At 36.7% G+C, this 18840-nt stretch overlaps 1 protein-coding gene across 1 annotated transcript in view; it reads left to right on the top strand.

The window, feature by feature from the left end:
• The window catches only part of LOC113233812 (hydrocephalus-inducing protein homolog), a 112794-nt gene that overhangs the window by 71161 nt on the left and 22793 nt on the right, over positions 1 to 18840 (top strand). Inside the window, exons 56-71 of the mRNA XM_026469026.1 lie at positions 876 to 1066; positions 1615 to 1724; positions 1886 to 2060; positions 3837 to 3953; positions 4043 to 4136; positions 4229 to 4420; positions 4496 to 4685; positions 5232 to 5397; positions 5473 to 5765; positions 7274 to 7469; positions 9592 to 9813; positions 11428 to 11597; positions 12554 to 12738; positions 12892 to 13138; positions 15611 to 15791; positions 15915 to 16084. Of these exons, the coding sequence (XP_026324811.1) occupies positions 876 to 1066; positions 1615 to 1724; positions 1886 to 2060; positions 3837 to 3953; positions 4043 to 4136; positions 4229 to 4420; positions 4496 to 4685; positions 5232 to 5397; positions 5473 to 5765; positions 7274 to 7469; positions 9592 to 9813; positions 11428 to 11597; positions 12554 to 12738; positions 12892 to 13138; positions 15611 to 15791; positions 15915 to 16084 (2899 nt within the window). The remainder of the gene's footprint in view (positions 1 to 875; positions 1067 to 1614; positions 1725 to 1885; positions 2061 to 3836; positions 3954 to 4042; positions 4137 to 4228; positions 4421 to 4495; positions 4686 to 5231; positions 5398 to 5472; positions 5766 to 7273; positions 7470 to 9591; positions 9814 to 11427; positions 11598 to 12553; positions 12739 to 12891; positions 13139 to 15610; positions 15792 to 15914; positions 16085 to 18840) is intronic.

Genomic DNA, 18840 nt, shown 5'->3' with positions numbered 1-18840 from the left:
AGGTTCATAAGTAGACACATGGAAAAAAGTTTGGTATGAGACAAATAAATTGATAAAATGGTTAACAAATCTGGAAATTATTGTTAGTATATTATTGTAAATATTAGTTTACACGTGTTTCGCATAATGTTTTACCAAATAACAGAATAAATAGCATTGGTTAAAAAATGTGTGCCTCTCAGTTCGCAGAAAGGAAATTTATTCAACAGCGTGTTCATAGAAATAAATTAATAAACCATGGATAAACGCAACTATTTCTCTTCTAATTTTGATTCGAGATTGTGGAACGCTCGCTAAACTATCATCTTATGATTGCATACGTAGTAATTGACAAATGTCGAAGGTCCGAGATCACTATACGTCAGCTTTAAGCGGGGTTCAAAGTGATAATTATCACGATAATTTGATAAATATACCTTGATAATTATCTTCATATTTCCAAGATTAAGTAATCGGAACAACAAAATGCTACCCTAGCTTCTCCTCTAGCCATGCCGTGTTCATTTAGTTTTTTCCACAGAGTGGTTTTCTCACTGTTTGTCATTTTTAGCCAAAAATTGAAAGAAACAAAACTATGCATCAGCATGGATAATTGTCATATATGTATATATTGCATAATTATCAGATAATTGTAATGATTTTTATCCAAGAAAATAAATATCTCGATACCGTGAAACTCTGATTTTTAAGTTTTATTGAATTCCACCAAAAGTAATGGAGCTTTGCTACTATTTGAAGATATGTTCATCAGGGCTTCCAGGGCCTCGAGCCCGGTTAATACAAAATGTATTTAAACAACTCTTTCCCTAAAACTGACCAAACATTGATCCAAATTGTGTGGACAAAACTTCATCTTGTTTTCTGCTGTTATTTAGGCGGCTGCGAACTGTGTTCTTTACAAAAGCGTTCAGTAATAATGGTGAATAATTCGGAGAAAGTATTTAAGTTTTCCTGGGAGACTAGAGATAACATTGTAATAAAGCCCTCTGTCGGTTACATTTCGCCAGGAGAAGAAAAAGACTTGGAAATTATGTTCTTCTCCCTTCAAGCAATTTCCGTAAAGAGGGTAAGAGTTTAACATTACGAATAGATCTTATTAATAAATTGTTGAAAACGTTTACAATCTTATTGTATCTCACCTAGAACACGCAACTACATAGATTGATTTTAAGACTTTTGCGATTCACTAACTGATTATCACTAATTACAGGTTTCTTGCCAAGGTATGATTTATTTTCATTTTCCCGATATTTTGTTGACTGGCTATCAACAGATGACAGCTTTGAGAATCTACCCTCGATCGCTGTCGACACTACTATCATCATCTAGATCATTTGTGGCGGTATCACAATAATTTGTAATTTTTTTTTAAGAAAGTCTTCACAGCGAAAAAGGGTAGACCCATTAAAGCCATCATCTGTTACTAGTCAGTCAACCCGTGGCCATGGAGCGTGGCTATAACTGTTCGGAAATACCTGGAAAATACAAAGGAATCATACCGTGATAAGAAAGTGTATTAGTGATTAATTACTCAAACTAAGTCACACAATGTAAGTTACCGAAATCGTTAACTGAAATATGTTTCTCTTTAATTGATTGTCGCATTCCTTACAGGAGCCATTGCTTTGTTCGCTTACAGCTATCAGTGATGATTCTCTGGTCATGGACCTAAAGTGTACTACGTGGGACAACCGACAGCTGCTTACTTATTTTAATCATAACGCGTATGAAATTAACTGATTATATCATAACTAACCATAACCTAGTACTATAATGCATCGTATTGTAATATAAACACCGGGAAAAATACTAATATATGACTATACTTTGAATCCACATAAAACGTCGATTAAAAATGTGAAAGAAAATAATGATTTGATTTCAGTGAATTTAGCCTAGAAGAAAGGCGGGAGCAAGTTATCGGAGACCAAAGTGTAGATCATGCAGATATGTATGGATTACTCAACATACTTATATTATACTCAGTGTCCACCGAGTACAGTAAATATATGTGTAACCTTCAAGAGGAAAAACTTTTAAAGGATACTTTTATTTATCAGGTAATTCCGGGCGGCGTCGTGGTGAATGTTCACTGATCCCACGGCGCCGACTCAACCGGCGAGAGGGAAACCCGGGGGGGTTTTAGTGGGGTAGGCCCTCCAGTCTGGAGGGAGAGTCCCCACATAACCCCTGAGTCTCCCTGGGCTCAGGGGTATCCATAACAATTTCCACTCAGTCAAAAAAAAAAACCGGTAATTGTGGCTATTTGAACATACGGTCGGCATCCATCAATCTCTGCTAATAAGTTCATCAATTCTCCCAAATTAAGTCCATCCATTCTCCGAAATTGCACACAATCCTAATTATTTTAAGGTTAAGTCGTTTTTGTTACTACTGTAGTAGGTATTCGTTTTTGGTACTGGTGTAACATGATTTTGTTTCTGAGTAACATAAAAACATGAAAAAGCTTTATTTTACCTTAAAAACTTTGCCATTGTGATCAGGATAACGTAAAGTTGTAATTTACGCAGATACTGTTATGTAAAGGTAAAATTTTTCGGGTTTCTCTTTATTTAAAGACAAAAAGAGAAAATTATATTTGAAATTAATAGCATACTTCTACCAAAATTCTACAAATGACAAAGAACCTAGAGATTATAGATTTGCGAGACTATGTAGTTCGACTATGTAAATACCACTGTAACGGCCACAAAAGCTAAGTTTCAGGGGTATAGCTACGCTTTTATACTTGTCGCTCAAATAAACAGAAACCAAAACTATGAAAATTAAATTAAAAATTAGATTTTCAAAATATGAATATTACTGCGTTATTTATTAAGCTCCTAATGTTTGTGCAATTAAAAAAAGGAAACAACCGTATGAAATACTGAAAGTTTCAAAATATCTTTCTTGCGCATCATGTATAGGTACTCTGTCAACTTAATTTATATTTTATCGAAAAACATTGTTAGCAATTTTTATTGTAAATCACCTATGATGAATTTAAATGCGACCTTATGCATTTCATAAAGTTTGGTGCTTGTTAAACTATTTCATCATACGGAATTATGAGTGAAAAGACAGGAACTCGTCAGAAATATCAAAATTTACTTGTAATCAATCAATACTATATAATAGTTTGGAGTAAATATGCTGAAAATGATATAATTTATTACTATTTAGGTAATTGGACGTGGACGGTGGGAAATGAATAGTGGTGAGGGAAATTAGTTTCTGTGCAGAAAGACTTCCGCGTTTATATTAAAGAAAAACCTACATGGACGTATCTAACCTATTTCGATCATATTCGTTTCTGTCCAGAAAGAGTCCCATGTTCATATTAAATTGTGAAAGTGATAGCCGTGTAGGCAAAACTCAGTAAAAAAATTGTCAAGATGGCGTAGCGTTTCAAGGACGCACGAAATGTTGCCGGCGCGGACCGAATGGTAACATTAAACGAATTAAAATGGTAAATTTATGTAACCAATAATATAAATTGAGCTGGTTCCTACAGTATGGTAAAACGTTTTTATAGAACAACGTGTAATTTCGGTAATTTAGTATTTCTTTCGGAAGTTTAGTATATAATTCGGAGTTTAGTATATAATTCGGAGTTTAGTATATAATTCGGAGTTTAGTATATAATTCGGAGTTTTTTTCGTAGAATTGCAATTTGCTAGCCGCAGTTCGCTGCGGTTTAATTTGTTTTTCAGATCCATTATTATTTCCCATCATTTTACCTTACCACAAAAAATTGTTTTAACCACGCTATGCGCCGCGCTCTATGTGTGCATAGATCCCTTTATGTTTAAACAAAAGATACGGGCTTATTGCAGACAAGAAGCTTTGAATTCACGGTAGAAAACGTTGGCAATGTACCGATGAAAATCGATTGGGATTTCTATTTTGATGAAGAATATCCAGCTAGAATTGATAAGTACAATGAGATTGAAGTATGTATTTAAAGTCGCGAATCACGATGCCTTTTTGTAGAGGTAGAACAAAAAGTCTGTTAATGGTAATTTTTATGTGTTATTAACAGATGCTAATTGATTCCAATGCTCCATCGGATAGTATCATCAACCAGCCTAACAATAGTGAAATCCAAAATGACTCGATTGCTCACGATGACGCTGGTAATTACGCACTTTGTAATAATTAAAACAGGTTCAAATTAGCAGCATACAAATAAGTTTTAGCATTGAAAGGTTTGCTTTATACATTTTAGGGACAAGCAAGGAAACCCTGTTCAGTGGAAGCGAAGGAAGACACACCGTAGACACCTGGTTTGAAATCGACTTACCGTTCACAATCACACCCAACAAGGATTGCCTTAAACCTCGAGAACGTCGAACTTTTAAAGTTTCGTTTAGTCCTCTTGAAGCCTTCTTCTTTAAAGTACGCCTTAAGAGCACAATAGGTATTTTGGCTTAATATCATTTGTGATTATTCTGTATTATTATAGACTACGCTTCTAGTTTTTTTCGTATTGCAGACAACCTAGATCCTTATAACAAAAACATATCCTGCAGTATATCAGCAAAAGCTTTGATTCCTTATGTGCACCTGGATATCGAAGAGAGCGATTACTTAACTTCTGGAAGGAGGAAGGCTACGGGTATTGCATTGCCACAACATATGTCTGTGTTAGAGTTTAATGTTTTAGGTTCTGGATGTTATAAGAAGTAAGTGTCTTTTGGGTTTACCTCACATTGCCGCCGCCGAGCTTCGCAACGAGGCGATGCATAATGTCGGATTTACATTTGTTTGACATATCGTGTCGTGACGCGTCAGAACCGTATTGGTTTCATACATTTAATATGGTTAGATTTATATTAGTGTCTCGCAATCTTAACGGCTTGTGATGTGTGTGTGAAACAGATACCGTCCTGACGCGTCACGACACGACACGTCAGTCAAATGTAAATCTGGCTTAAGAGACCACCACACATAAGCAGAAAATGAAAAGTTGGGATGCGAAGGGTCCGGGTTCGATTCGCGATAGGACCAATTTCGGAAATGAACTTTTCTAAAATAATTTTGCTTTATGTGTTCTGAGTAGTGCCACGGAGTGAATACAATTGCTCTTGGTCCCGGGTTTGATTCCTGGTAGTAGCAATTTGGGAAGTACTATATTTGATTCGACCCTAAATCAATAAAGTTTCACTTTAAACGAACTTTGCTTGTGACGTAATAATGAACACTTAATGAAAATTTTGATTTAATTCCAGGACCTTTAACGTAATAAATCCTACTAATGATGGATATGAATTTGTATTTGAATTGCTGACATTCGGGCCAGAACTTATCCCCTTTCATTGCAACGTGCTGAAAGGTTTCGTTGAGGGTGGTACTTCGTGGCCAGTGACGATGACGTTTGCGCCTACTGCACCTGGTGTAAGGTTTTTGCACAATCCTTTTCACATATTCTCTCAACAACAACGTTGTCAAACTCCTATTATATGATTTCAGATCTACGAATCCCAATGGAAATTTATTATAAGCAAACATAACTTGACGATGAACTTATTGGTAGTTGGCGTTGTACGAGAGCCTGATGTTCTTTTCGTTCCACCCATTCTTATTTTAAGAAATTCACTGGTCGGTTTTACAACCACCAATGTAGTGGTATTAAAAAATAACGAAAACGAGAGCCTAAATTTCCAGTTTAAAGGCAACTCGATGTGCAACGAGTCTGGCAAAACTCCAGTCATCATTAATCCTGAAGAGGGTGTGCTCAAACCACGATCAGAAACACGAATCATGTAAGTGATAAGGCATCTTGTCCACACTAATATACATTATTTATGAAGTAATCGTTTTTCATCTTAAAAGAAACAATTACATCACCTGTCACTGATTTTCTATAGTCTTATGGTAAGACTAAAGGTAACGCACGTATAAGTAAAACTTTTAGTAGGAAATATAAGATTATATAGTAACTGTAGAGCTCCTTGTGAAAGACGACCGAAGAACTTAATTATTTCTGCCGCCACGCAGTAATGTGATCATTACTGCGTTCCGGTATTCAATTATTATCTAATAAAGTAGAAGAAACTATTTTTTGCGAAGTAAAATTTTTCATACGAATTTATATTTACAAAGCTGTCTAATAAACTTCTTGAACTATCAAAATCCTCGATATAGTCTTCTATACACGACTCGTTCCTAGCAGCGTGTGTTGGATTCTGCATTCAGGACACGCCCCGCCCTTATCAGGTTTTAGGCATTTCGGATATTTTTTCCATTAGACCCGAAAGGTTTATTGGGAACATGAGCCCTCCAGTTAGCTTTCGACCTATATTATACACTCTTTTTTTGTACATTTTTGTTTCTATAAATAAGTAGAAATTGGCGCTGTGACACAGAAAATTGCGGTTTTAGAGAAATGACCGAAAATATAATATATTTCATTAGATGAGATGAACTCCACCAATCCAATCCGAAAAACAATTTAAATTTATTATACTTTTATTGTTGGAATATGACTTAGTAATTCAAGACCTTTTTGCAAACTAGTCACTTACTATATTTATAACGATATTATAAATCTATGACGGAGTAAAAGAACTTTGTAGGGTTGCCAGTTTTCATAAAATTTTCAATAGTTATATAGTGGTTGTCGATAGATTGTGAAAGGAGACAAAATTATGCCAAAAAATTACTGAATTGTGAATGTTACGACGTTCTAATGATTACTAATTGCGTTATTGCCTTCTTTATTCTGATTTTGATTTATTCAAAAAATATGTATGTATGAACGTACAAAAATTGACAATTCAAATGAACTTGGGCTCTGTAAGCCCAATGGTTCAAATGAAATAAGTTAGCTTTATTTCATGGGCGTGACCAATATTCAGTAGATAGTCGATAGAATATATCTATCAACTGAAATTACTAGCTGCTCGTAAGTGGCTAACATTTTTGGCGCAATCAACTGTCATTTTACTCCGTCTTCAAAACAGACAGACTGTAGTAAAATTTGACAACACTTGTATTTGTATCGTATTCTTAGGTTTTCGCGATTGTTACACATAGGAAATGAAAATATTTTTCGCGTATATTTGTTTTTTCAAACAAACCAACGTTTCGGGCCCTTTACAGGTCCAGTGGTCACGGTTGACTATAAATACGCGATTTAAATCCGGAAAAATAGTTCCATTTCATATAAACACTTGTCTTATTTTAAAAGATGTGGGTTTTATTCAAATAACTTTTTTTGGTTCCTGTAACAAAATATGCATTTGTGGTGTCGTGTTTTTCATTTTCTCAGAATCGAGTACACACCAATACAAGACGGTCCTATGTCATTCAAGATTTTCTGCAGTGTGATGTACTGTACCAAGTACTTAACCCTCTGTGTGAACGCCCTCAGCCATCTAGTCAAACCCACAGTGACTTACTACCTTATTAATTCTTACGAACATACACTGGATAGTGAAGTAGACACCAATATTCATTTGGATGAGGTAAAATGTTTTTGAAAGCTTTTAGGCAAACGTTTTATGAGTCTTTACAGTAATAAAATACTTACACATGCATTAACCCTTAGAATAATAACGCATAGAAACCTAGCCCGCACACGCTAAGTGAGGCAAGTTAGAGGGTTCCAAACGCGTCCCAGGAGCGCGCGGGCTGTTAGTGCTCAAGGTCATATTGCACCGCGAACAGCTCCAAAATTTTTTGCTAAAAATGACGAAATGTGCGGTAAATGGGTGTAAAAATACAACAGACAAACATAAAATAGACACTAACATCGCATTCCACAAGTAAGTAATGCGTTTCAACTCATATTTTTATGTAAATATTCACTAAAACAGAAAAATAATTTCGCGGCAACAAGATACGAAAGTATTGCAAAGTAACGAATTTTTTTTCTCCCCATTTTGCTATTCTGTATCAAAATAATTATATTACGTAAATTTTAGTGGTGCCTGTAATTTAGATTTATTTGCGCATCTTGAACTAATATTTACTTTAATAAACATTAAATGTTTTCGTTAACTCCTGTAAGTGATTGGGACACTTAATTATTTTATAATACTTTTAACGGCTCTGCGTTCATGCTTTATTGAATAATTATTTATTTTAATTTTATTTGAATTGGAGCACATATTGCAACAAATTTACAGTACTTATATATTTGTTTCTACAATAGTGTTGGCACCACCAGTACAACTTTCATAGCTTATTATGTCTTTCTTTTCGTAACTCAAGCGAAATATTTTATATTAAAATATTTTATTTTCTTAAAAGGGGAGCATTCTTAAGCGATTTTTTAATCTATTTTAACAGTTATTTTCTTTAATGTTTGCTTATGGCATTTTCGGTTTTAGGTTTCGAATATGGCACTTATTTCTAAATCCAAGATGCGGGCGCGATTTTTCGAATAATGGCAAGTTGGGTATCGTTTTCGAGATGTTTGGGAATGTTCAATACAAATATGGCACTCATTTCTAAATCCAAGATGGCAAACACGACAGTTCAAACAAAAGCAATATTCGTAATGAGCACCCCCAAATACCTCGAAAACGATACCCAACTTGCCATTATTTGAAAAATCGTGCCCGCCATCTTGGATTTACAAATAGTGCCATATTCACATTGAGCATCCCCAAATACCTCGAAAATGATACCCACATAGCATCTTTTTGAAAAAATCGTGCCCGCCATCTTGGATTTAGAAATGAGTGCCACATTCGTAATGAGCACCCCCAAGTACCTCGAAAATGATACCCATATTGCATTTATTTGAAAACTCGTGTCCGCCATCTTGGATTTAGAAATGAGTGCCTTATTCGTAATGAGCATCCCCAAATACCTCGAAAATGATACCCATATTGCATTTTTTTGAAAAAATCGTGCCCGCCATCTTGGATTTAGAAATGAGTGCCATATTCGTAATGAGCACCCCCAAGTACCTCGAAAATGATACCCATATTGCATTTTTTTGAAAAATCGTGCCCGCCATCTTGGATGTAGAAATGAGTGCCATATTCGTCATGAGCATCCCCAAGTACCTCGAAAATGATACCCATATTGCATTTATTTCAAAACTCGTGTCCGCCATCTTGGATTTAGAAATGAGTGCCATATTCGTAATGAGCATCCCCAAATACCTCGAAAACGATACCCATATAGCATATTTTGAAAAATCGTGTCCGCCATCTTGGATTTACAAATAAGTGCTATATTCGTTTTTTATCGACAAAACCGAGCACATCTGTAGGCACCTGATCGACAATGTCGGGCAAATCTGTAGGCACCTTTAACTTAATGATGAGTTAAGCAAGATACAATTTCCCCACTTTTGAGGGAAATGTTATTCCATGGCATCATTATTTGTATATTTGTGTGCGTGCCGACGAGCGTAGTTACAAGTTGCTTACGCCTACATGAATTTGGTTTTTGCCTCACTTGTGACAGTTCGTTTGATATGAAACTATCATTCTATGCGTTATTATTCTAAGCATTAACCACTATAAAAATAAGGCAAATAAGAAATCGTCAAAAGAGAGCCAGCTTAGGATACGCTAACACAGTTCTTTTCTACGAGATAGATTCGTATGTATTAGCCACATTTCTTTGCAGACGGTGTCAACATACGAAAGAACAATACCTTTCCATATAAAAAACGACGGATCAGCGACATTCCACTATGAATGGAACTACGTTGTCACACCAGTTAGAAAGTATTTAAATGTGAGATTTGAGCCCAGGAGCGGGTTCTTGCAGCCGGGAAACGAGATTAAATGCACCATGTACTTCCTTTTAAAGCAAGTGCCAGTTGTGGGATATCCGGTCACGTTAACCGTAAGTATCCATAGCTGGTATGTTTCGTTCGTAGCATTAGGTACAAAAACTTGCCATTAAAACTGCGTTACGAATCTGTTCAATCTTTTCATATGTGTAGGGTAGTTTTTAAAAACATAAAAACAATATTTTACACGTCCTTAATCTTGTATGTGGTGACTAAGGAAATCACCACACTAATCAACGTGAAATCGATTTGAGGCGATGTGTTACCACACTTCGCAATAAATAGATTCTCCAATCTCCATCAACGCGACCGTTCAGGTATCGTTGCCACCATTTTACCAGTCTTGGATAAGAGGGGTATAAAATGCCTTCGCATTTTCTGAGTCGTTCGGCAATCGAGGCAGCCATTCGAACTTCGTGGCTGCCAATTGCACGCCGAAAGGGCCGTTTGAGTGTGGAAGCGGCCGTTCGAGTGTCGACGTCACCGACCAACCGTTCTGTACTGACGCGATTGGAAATTCAAAAAAGTTGTCGACTAGTGCCTCTACCACGAGTTTACTGTGGCAGTTGTCACAAGCGCAAATTGCTTTACAATTTTAATGACAAATTCTTAGAGGACGGAAAAAAAATAAAAGAAAGTTGCTGCCCTAACTACAGAATGAACGTGCATACCTAAACAAAAATTGAACGAACAAATGGCAGATTTCTTTAGTGTCGTACCATAATCTATCGATAAGTCATTATCGACGTGCAAACATTTAATTAAAGTAGATCAATATTCCATTTGGGAATACGTTTGAATCTTTGTTCATTGTTACACTTTTGCAATATAAATAAAGCCGTACCTACAGTAATAAATTTAAATTTAAATAAATTTAACTGCCTCGGTAGCCGAACGGTTACCATGCCGGACGCAGAGGTCCCGGGTTCGATTCCCGTGCCGGAAGAAATATTTGTTTGGCCTGCCTTCATTTATTTGTCTCGTGAGTTTGGGTGTAATTTGTTGTTGTCTATGGGTGTGTCCACGGCACCCGGAGATAGGATTGCCTACGTGGGGTTATAAGTGTGTAAAAAAAATATTAGGAATTGCGTAATTAAGAGTTTTGGCTTCTATACAAGTCCTTTACCCAATTATCGGGATCCTCATTAAATATTTTCCATTATTGTTCTACAACATTGTTTTCGTTTTCTGTTATATTAACTTAGTTCTCTTGTTTGGGCTTTCTAAATAGAATTTAAAGCGGCGGGAGTCCATATATACCTGTATTTACTTTCACTTATATCACATTATTACCACTTTGAACAAAAACTTTGAATTCGTAATTATTGGAATTTTCAGAATAAACTCTTTCGTAATTTGGTTAAAAGTTTTTTGTCATCATTATTTCTTTCTTCGCGTTTTTTAGTAGGTCAATGCATTTTCTTCATAATATACTAAAAATAAAATTAATTTTTGTACTGTACTTGTAACTTAAAAGCCCACCATTTTTTAGAAATTGCGTATTGTCACCGGTGAAATTAGAAATGGTAGATTGATATTGTAGCCTTTTTAAAATTTTAGGTCATGAGAATCTTGTATTCCTTGTTATCCTTTTTCACCAATTTGTAAAACTAACTGTTTTACATTTAAGAGGTACATTCAATAAAATGTGGCAATTGTTTTCTTAGATTTCAGATGGACCTAAATACTGTATTTTCCTCCATGCGGAAATAGCTTCGCCAGCTTGCCATTTCTCGTGGAAAATGTTTGATTTCGGGAAATGCATCGTTGATGCCCCAGACCCTACGTACACGAAGAACCTTGTTTTCAAAAATGATGAAAAAACCGACATTCTCACGTATGTTCTTTGTGGTTTTTTTTCACGATTTTTTTGCCGTAGTGCCATCAGAAAGAAAGCTATGAAAGTTTTTTCACTCGCCCAGGTACCTTCACTGCTACCAGAGGCTGACTGTAATTGTAATATTAAGTTTATTCAATATCACGACGTTTTACTGCTATGATATTTAAATCAATTTGTGTTAAACAGAAAAGAAAATGCATACACTTACACTATAATGCCGGCACGCTATGACGGACGTTTTGACAGATTACAATAGTGATTTTTTTTTTTAATTTATTAAGGCTTTGGCAAAGCCATCAGCCTAAACATGAAGTTTAAATATGTTTCTGTAAATATGGCCGCCACCAAGAGGATAGGCAATTTGAGGCGGCGTGCTTGGATTGACTCGGGATTCCTTAAAACGGGCCGATACGGGTATTTTATTTCGAGATTCATATAATTTCGCGTTTTAATCTTCGATTAAGGCACAATAGCACTATCCTATTCCACTTTAAACTAGATTTCACAAAATAATTGAAAGTCAAAATAAAAACGACACTTTTCCCTCCAAAAGGTCCAGAGCGAATCCTTACAATAGTGAGGTGAAATCTCAATTCATTCTCGAAAAAAATATAATCAAATGCGAGTCACAATAAAAATGTTTACTCATATATTTCATATGAACCGAAACAACGTCAATTCGAAACTGCTTTGTTTTGCATTGAGTTTTGATGCCAGTTTGCCGGAGAATGTAAAATATATGTGTAGAATTGTGCTGGTCAGCGATCCTATAAGTAGATTTCATTTTTTTAAATTTCGAATTTCGAAAAGCAAATGCCGCGTTGTGTCGTAAAAGTATACATTCCATAAATTTTAATGAGCTCCAATGTAGATAAGAAATAATACGAATCTTGATGCGGACAAACGTCAAAACGGCCATCATAGCGTGCCGGTACTATAATTCATTGTTTCAGTCTTGATTTCACGTATAAACATTGGCCGGAACTGTTTGTCGATTTTCAACAAGAACGGGTTCCACCTGATGGTCGCATAAAAATTCCAATAAATTTCCGACCAAAAGAAGTTAAAGAGTACGAATTCAAACTTCAATTCTGGGTGAATTCACTTTGCGAGGAAATAATAACTATACGAGGCGAAGGTAAAAACTTAAGGCTGAATGCTTTATATCACTTTAAAAAAATCGTCTTATTCTTATTTATTGCATTGCCACATAGATGTTCTGAACATCAATCTGGCCAACGGGAAACACAGTATACTGTCTCATTTAAGAACTTTATTTCGTTTGTTCCAGGAGTACCTTTATTACTGGATTTATACGAAGGTTGCCAAAAGTCCTTTGATTTGGGACCAGTAAAAATTGGTAAAAAGATAATTCGAGAAATCGAAGTAATGAACCACAGTAAAGTGCCTATTGACGCCAGCTTCATTTTCGAAGACATGTATCCTAAAATAGATCCTGCAACTGATATATCTTCTTTGGGGTCTAGTATATGTCTTCACCCTGACACTCCTCACATACCTACTGATCACGTATCTCGGTGAGTACCTATGTGTGAGGCCTGAGTGAAAAAGCGTTCAGCGGCGCATTGAACGGGGCAGCGAGTGGCGAGAGCGGCGTTTTGAGCGGTCTCAGTGCACGCTAGCGTCTATGTGAACCGGTTGCGTTTTTATAATGGCATCTGCGTCGTATGATAATATTATTGATATATAGGTATTTGGAAGAAAACGTTTGGCTGACATATTACTATGAGTCAAAACAAGGTCAACACAACAATCTCACAACACAAACAGTAGAGCTCTTTGTGAAAGAATTTGTCCAGGGAAGTACTGGCACCTTACCTATTTCTGCCGCCAAGCAGTAATGTGAGCATTACTGCGTTCCGGTTTGGAAGGGTAACGGTGCTGGTGAAATTATAGGCACATGGGACTTGTCAACTTATGACGGTCGCAGTGGAAGTGCCCATAAGATCTTTGCGATTTCAAGCTCTGAAATGCACTGCAACTGTTATGGATAGGCGTGTCACTTACCACCAGGCGCACGACTTCTTCGTTCCGTTACTTGGTATTATATAAAAAAAAACAAACAATGATAAAAAAAATGTATAAGTATTACTTACCCATCCAACCTTTTTAATCACCGAATATCACTAACACTCGAAAAAGCTTAAAAACTGCTTCAAGTAGTTGTTAAAATGTTACCTACCTCAAAAACTTATTAAGACGTTATTTACTTTCAAATCCCAGTTTTACTACAACTTCCTCCACACTCTCGCTTTAACTGTTCTAATAATATTTTTTAATAATATAGTAACGTTGTAATAATGTTCTATTTTTATTTTGTGCTTGTGAAGATATCCATACTTCTGGTTTGTTTTGAATTCCAATAATTAAGTCCTCGAGCGACATGACACTCGTACATAGGCGCACTATAAGTTTGCGGAACTGGCTACTTACATAAACAATAATTAAAACCTACTTTCGGCGATAAAGCACCATGCAAGACGACTATTTGTAGCTGGTTTGCAGAATTCAAGCGCGGTCGTGTGAATCTCAGTGACGAATTTCGTGATGGTCGCGCGTCCACTGCTGTGAACAACAAAAACATCGATGCTGTGCTCCGTATGATCAAAACAGAGAGACATGTGACATACCATGAGATTCGGGCATCTTTAGCATAGGCATGAGTCAAATACAATCAATACTACACAAACACTTGAGTGTGATAAAGCTGTGCACTCGGTGGATACCACACAATTTGACCGAGACTCAAAGAACGGATCGCGTCACTTGGTGCAATGCCATGCTTACCAGATTCAACGAATGTGGTAAGCATGGCAAGATTAGATAAGATTCAACGAATCTGGTAAGCATGGCATATGACGCCCCGTCATATTTGGTGCGGGAAATAGTAACAGGCGAAGAAACATGGATTTATAGTTATCCTAAATATATAGTAATCCCAAAACAAAGCAGCAAACGAGCGTATGGGTCTTTCGAGATGAGCCGAAACCAACCAAACTGGCGCGCGTGTAAAGTGCTTCTAAGCGGATGATTGCTTCCTTTTTTAATAGAAGTGGACACGTGGCTACTGTTGCTTTGGAGAATCGTAGTACCGTGAATAGTGATTGGTACACGATCATTTGTTTGCCGGAAGTTATTGACAAACTCCGTAAAAATAACCGTAAACGCCGTATCATCTTGCACCACGATAATGCCAGTTCTCACACGGCCAGACAGACAAATAAATTTTTGAAGGTGAAGTGAGGCGGCCATGCCGCGTAAAGTCCCGATCTGGTATCTTGTGACTTTTATTTATTTCCAAAAATTAAGAACCAGTTACGCGGTCAACGATTTTCATCACCTGAAGAGGCTGTCGAAGAGTATGAAAAATATGTTTCAGAGATTGTTACGGAGGAGTGGCGTAAATGTTTTTAAAATTGGTTCATTCGAATGACAAAGTGCATTAACACTAACGGTGAATATTTTGAGAAACAATAAATTCATTTCTGACCAGTTATAGTATTTTTTTCTTATTCTTTTCAGAAACTTATAGTGCGCCCCACGTATCATCGATGCAAAATACAAATAATACGTTCGCATTAGTGCGCCCAGTGTGGTCGTCGTCTGACGCCTCGCTGCGCTCAACGCGCGTCGATGCGCAAAGCCGCTCGACTGCATCCAACTGTCGACGCCCGTTTCCATATTTGCATAACACAAATTTGTACCTTAATAATGGGAAAATAGAGATGAATATACTATAGGCGAAAAACATGACGCGTCGCGACGCTTCGACTCTGCGCCAGTGTGAGTTGAGCCTAAAACAAATTCACTGCTGCCTCTGCTCCGCGCTCACGCTCGGCCGGCACTCAGGGGACACCAGTAGTGCACTTGTCTGACAAAGATTGCCGCACGCCACACGGACGCTCGTTTTGAGCGGGCACTATTGCTGTTAACAAACGTCAAGTAACCGATTTCCGCTAAGAACGTTAATTATTATGCAATTATTACAGAGTGAAACAAGTACAAATGTATAGAGGTGAGCAGACCCGAGAACAAATTGAGAAAGATATAAAAAATGCCCTGGCATCAGTGAAAGTAGTGCCTTCAAGGTGTATAATAAAACCATATATGAAAGTCCCACTGAAAATACATTTTAAACCGGTGGGACTTATAAGCTCATTGAACATTCAGGTCAGTTCTGTTGTCGTGTTATAATACAGATTGAAATATTTACGAACGTTAGCTTGTATATATACTTTTAATTCTTCTTTTCCTGAAGATTACTAAAATTATTAAAACCTTTTCCGTCTACAGTTAAACGCAAAAGTACTGGAGAAGATTAAACCATTGGTCTTGTTAAGCGGTAGCGCAACGGGCATGCTACTCTACTTCAGTCAAAATTCTCTGCAGTTTGGACGCGTGCGCAAGCGAGGCTGTAAGATACTGAAAGTCATGTTAAACAATAAAGGAGATTTTGGAACACGGTTAGTCTTTAAAAAAACTGTTAGCCCTAGTTAAATGAAAAGCGGCGAGTGATGCGGCGAGTAGATGACAAGTCCCTGTTCGCCAAGTTCAAAATATTGTGTCGAGCAATGCGCGGCACTGGCGGACTAACAGCAAACCTAATATGTGAGTTTTGAACGCTTTGGATTTTCGTCACTGTCCGTTGCATAATGTAAGAATTTCGCTATCTAGCGGGACTAATTAAATAATGCAACTTATTTTATTTTTCATGTTGAATTGATTTTTATTAATACTACTTACATTGACTATTACATTTTTTGTTTATCTTTTATGTGGGCAGTAAGACAAATAAATTATACGATGTCAAACTGTGTACATTTTGTAGTTCCAAGTTATGTTTGTCTACTAGGTGATAGTTATGAAGTAAAAATAAAAATACTCGTTATCTTAACACTATTAGTGATATTTGAAACTTAAGGGTAAGTACTATTATAATTTAATGAAGTTATGAGTATTTTAAGTGAGTACACTACTATCTTGGTGAAAATAAAAAAAGCTTATTTCATAGTGAAGTTGTTAAAGACATTTAATTTGAAAAACTAGTTACACCGCATTATACAGGTCTCTTTATTACATGATAATTAGTCCTAGGTCTCAGCTTTCAGATACAATCAGGGATAGCTGCGCGTTTTTGCGACACCCATACATGTTTTTTAATTTTTCAGAATGGCTGAATGTATAGAATTCTTGGTATTGTGTGCCTGTCAGTGTACACAAGGTAAAATTTCATGGACGAGATGTCATTGTATCGTGCATTCTTCCAATTGGACAGATGTCTAAAGAGGCACAAGAGGCTCGCAACAAAGATAACAGAAGTTATCGCGAGATTGTCACTAGAAAAACGTCAACCAACACAGACCTGAACGATGTCGTCTGTCGGACCCTATCGTATAGCGAGTCGGCGACATGTACCCAGGAAAGCACGTAACGCAATGGAACTAGCATTATTATCTTTACTGTTTGTGCCTAGATTATAGTCGAAAAGTGATTAATGATTTTTTTATATGTAGACCTATTTGGTATAAATACGTGGTAAATAACTAAAATGTCTTTTGTTACAATAATTATTTGTATAATTCATCGTGACTAAATAAAACAACAGTAATATATTTACTTTGTAACTACTATGAATTAAATCCCGCTAGATTGCGGAATTCTTACCCTGTGCGATGGTATGTAGTCCGATTACTGTGACTGTTTGAAATGAGGTCGTATTAGTATACCAACCCACAGTGTGTCAGCGCATCTGCATTATGTACCATATTCCACGATATGCTAGGCCTATAATATGGGCTATATAGAACTCCTTGTGAAAGAGCTCGTCCAGGGTAGTACTGCCACTTTAATTATTTCTGCCGCCAAGCAGTGTCAGCATTATTGTGTTCCGGTTTTGAAGGGTAAGGGTGCTGGTGATATTACAGGCACATGGGATTTGTCTACTTATGTTTCAGTGTGTTGGACGCAGTGGCAGTGCCCCTCAGATCTTTGTGATTTAAAGTTATGGACAGACGTATCGCTAACCATCAGGCGTACAATTTGTTCGTCCCATCCATTGACTTACAAATAAATGGACGACGGCTCTAATACACAAAACAAACCACGAAAAAAATGTCCCAAATCAACCTATTTAAACGTAGTGACATGTAAAGGAATATGAAAAAGCTAAAACGTTGAATTTAAATTGTAATGTCATCGCAGTACTGTCTAATTTTGCTTGCTTCGCTGTCAGTCGAACAAACGAAGACTAAAGCGTGAATGACGCTCTGTATACGATTTTAACGCCCTATAAGTTCGGACACTTTTTAGCGCGGACCCGACGTCCATATAATTGTAAGTCAATGGTCCCATCACTTAGTATTATAAAAAAAGGCCGCGACAACCATGTGTTTATAACATTTCTGTTTGGTTTAATTTTTTAAGCAGTGTTGCCAGGGCTCTTGAGCCGAAAATTACGTTTTCTTACCTGAAAAGTTAAATTCTTGCTGCAAAAGTTACCTAAGGGCGCGTTCCCATTATGTCGTAACGTTTTATTTGTCGTTGGACGACTATCGCTACTAGTCTGTTCCCATATCACGACTATCTGTCGTGAACATTTCTTTTATCGTTGAACGACAGTCGTGTCTAGCTGTTCCCACTAGGTCGTAACGACAATTTATCTGTTCACGGCAGCCGCCTTGTCGTTCGCACTACAGAGTCATTAGAAGCTGCGATTATCTGCCGCCACATTTTTATATATTTTATCGTCGACGATTTATTGTCTAATGACTGGTAGGACGTTCTAGCTCTTTCCATTGTCACGACAGTCTATCGTGGTAACGTCAAAAAAGTCGTAAACGACTGTTAATCGTGTTGTACTACATCTGAACAACTTCATTTAAATATACAATCCTCGACACTTTAAACTACACTACTATCTGTCGTCACGAAGTGTTATAGTTATGTTATACGATATACGCTTAAATCCTAAAAGTAGGTACGCTTAAGAAAAATCAAGCTATAGCTAGTAATTGGTAAATTTTTTTTTTGCGCCACCTTTAATGTTGAAATAAGTAAAGTTATAAAACGAAGTTTGACTTGACTTTTTTTATTTTATTGTTTTAAGAAAAAAGTATACGTACATAAATATTGTAATGCACCGTTAAACCCTACTTGGGTTTGTCTCGATGTCATAACTTAGCAAAGACGGTGAGTTAAGCAAATTTTTCGCATTTACAAA

The sequence above is a fragment of the Hyposmocoma kahamanoa genome, unplaced genomic scaffold, assembly GCF_003589595.1.
Source record: "Hyposmocoma kahamanoa isolate Upper Pololo Valley unplaced genomic scaffold, ASM358959v1 102, whole genome shotgun sequence".
NCBI lineage: Eukaryota > Metazoa > Arthropoda > Insecta > Lepidoptera > Cosmopterigidae > Hyposmocoma > Hyposmocoma kahamanoa.
Note: the sequence above shows the minus strand (reverse complement) of the source record. Positions and strands in the feature narration are given on the sequence as shown.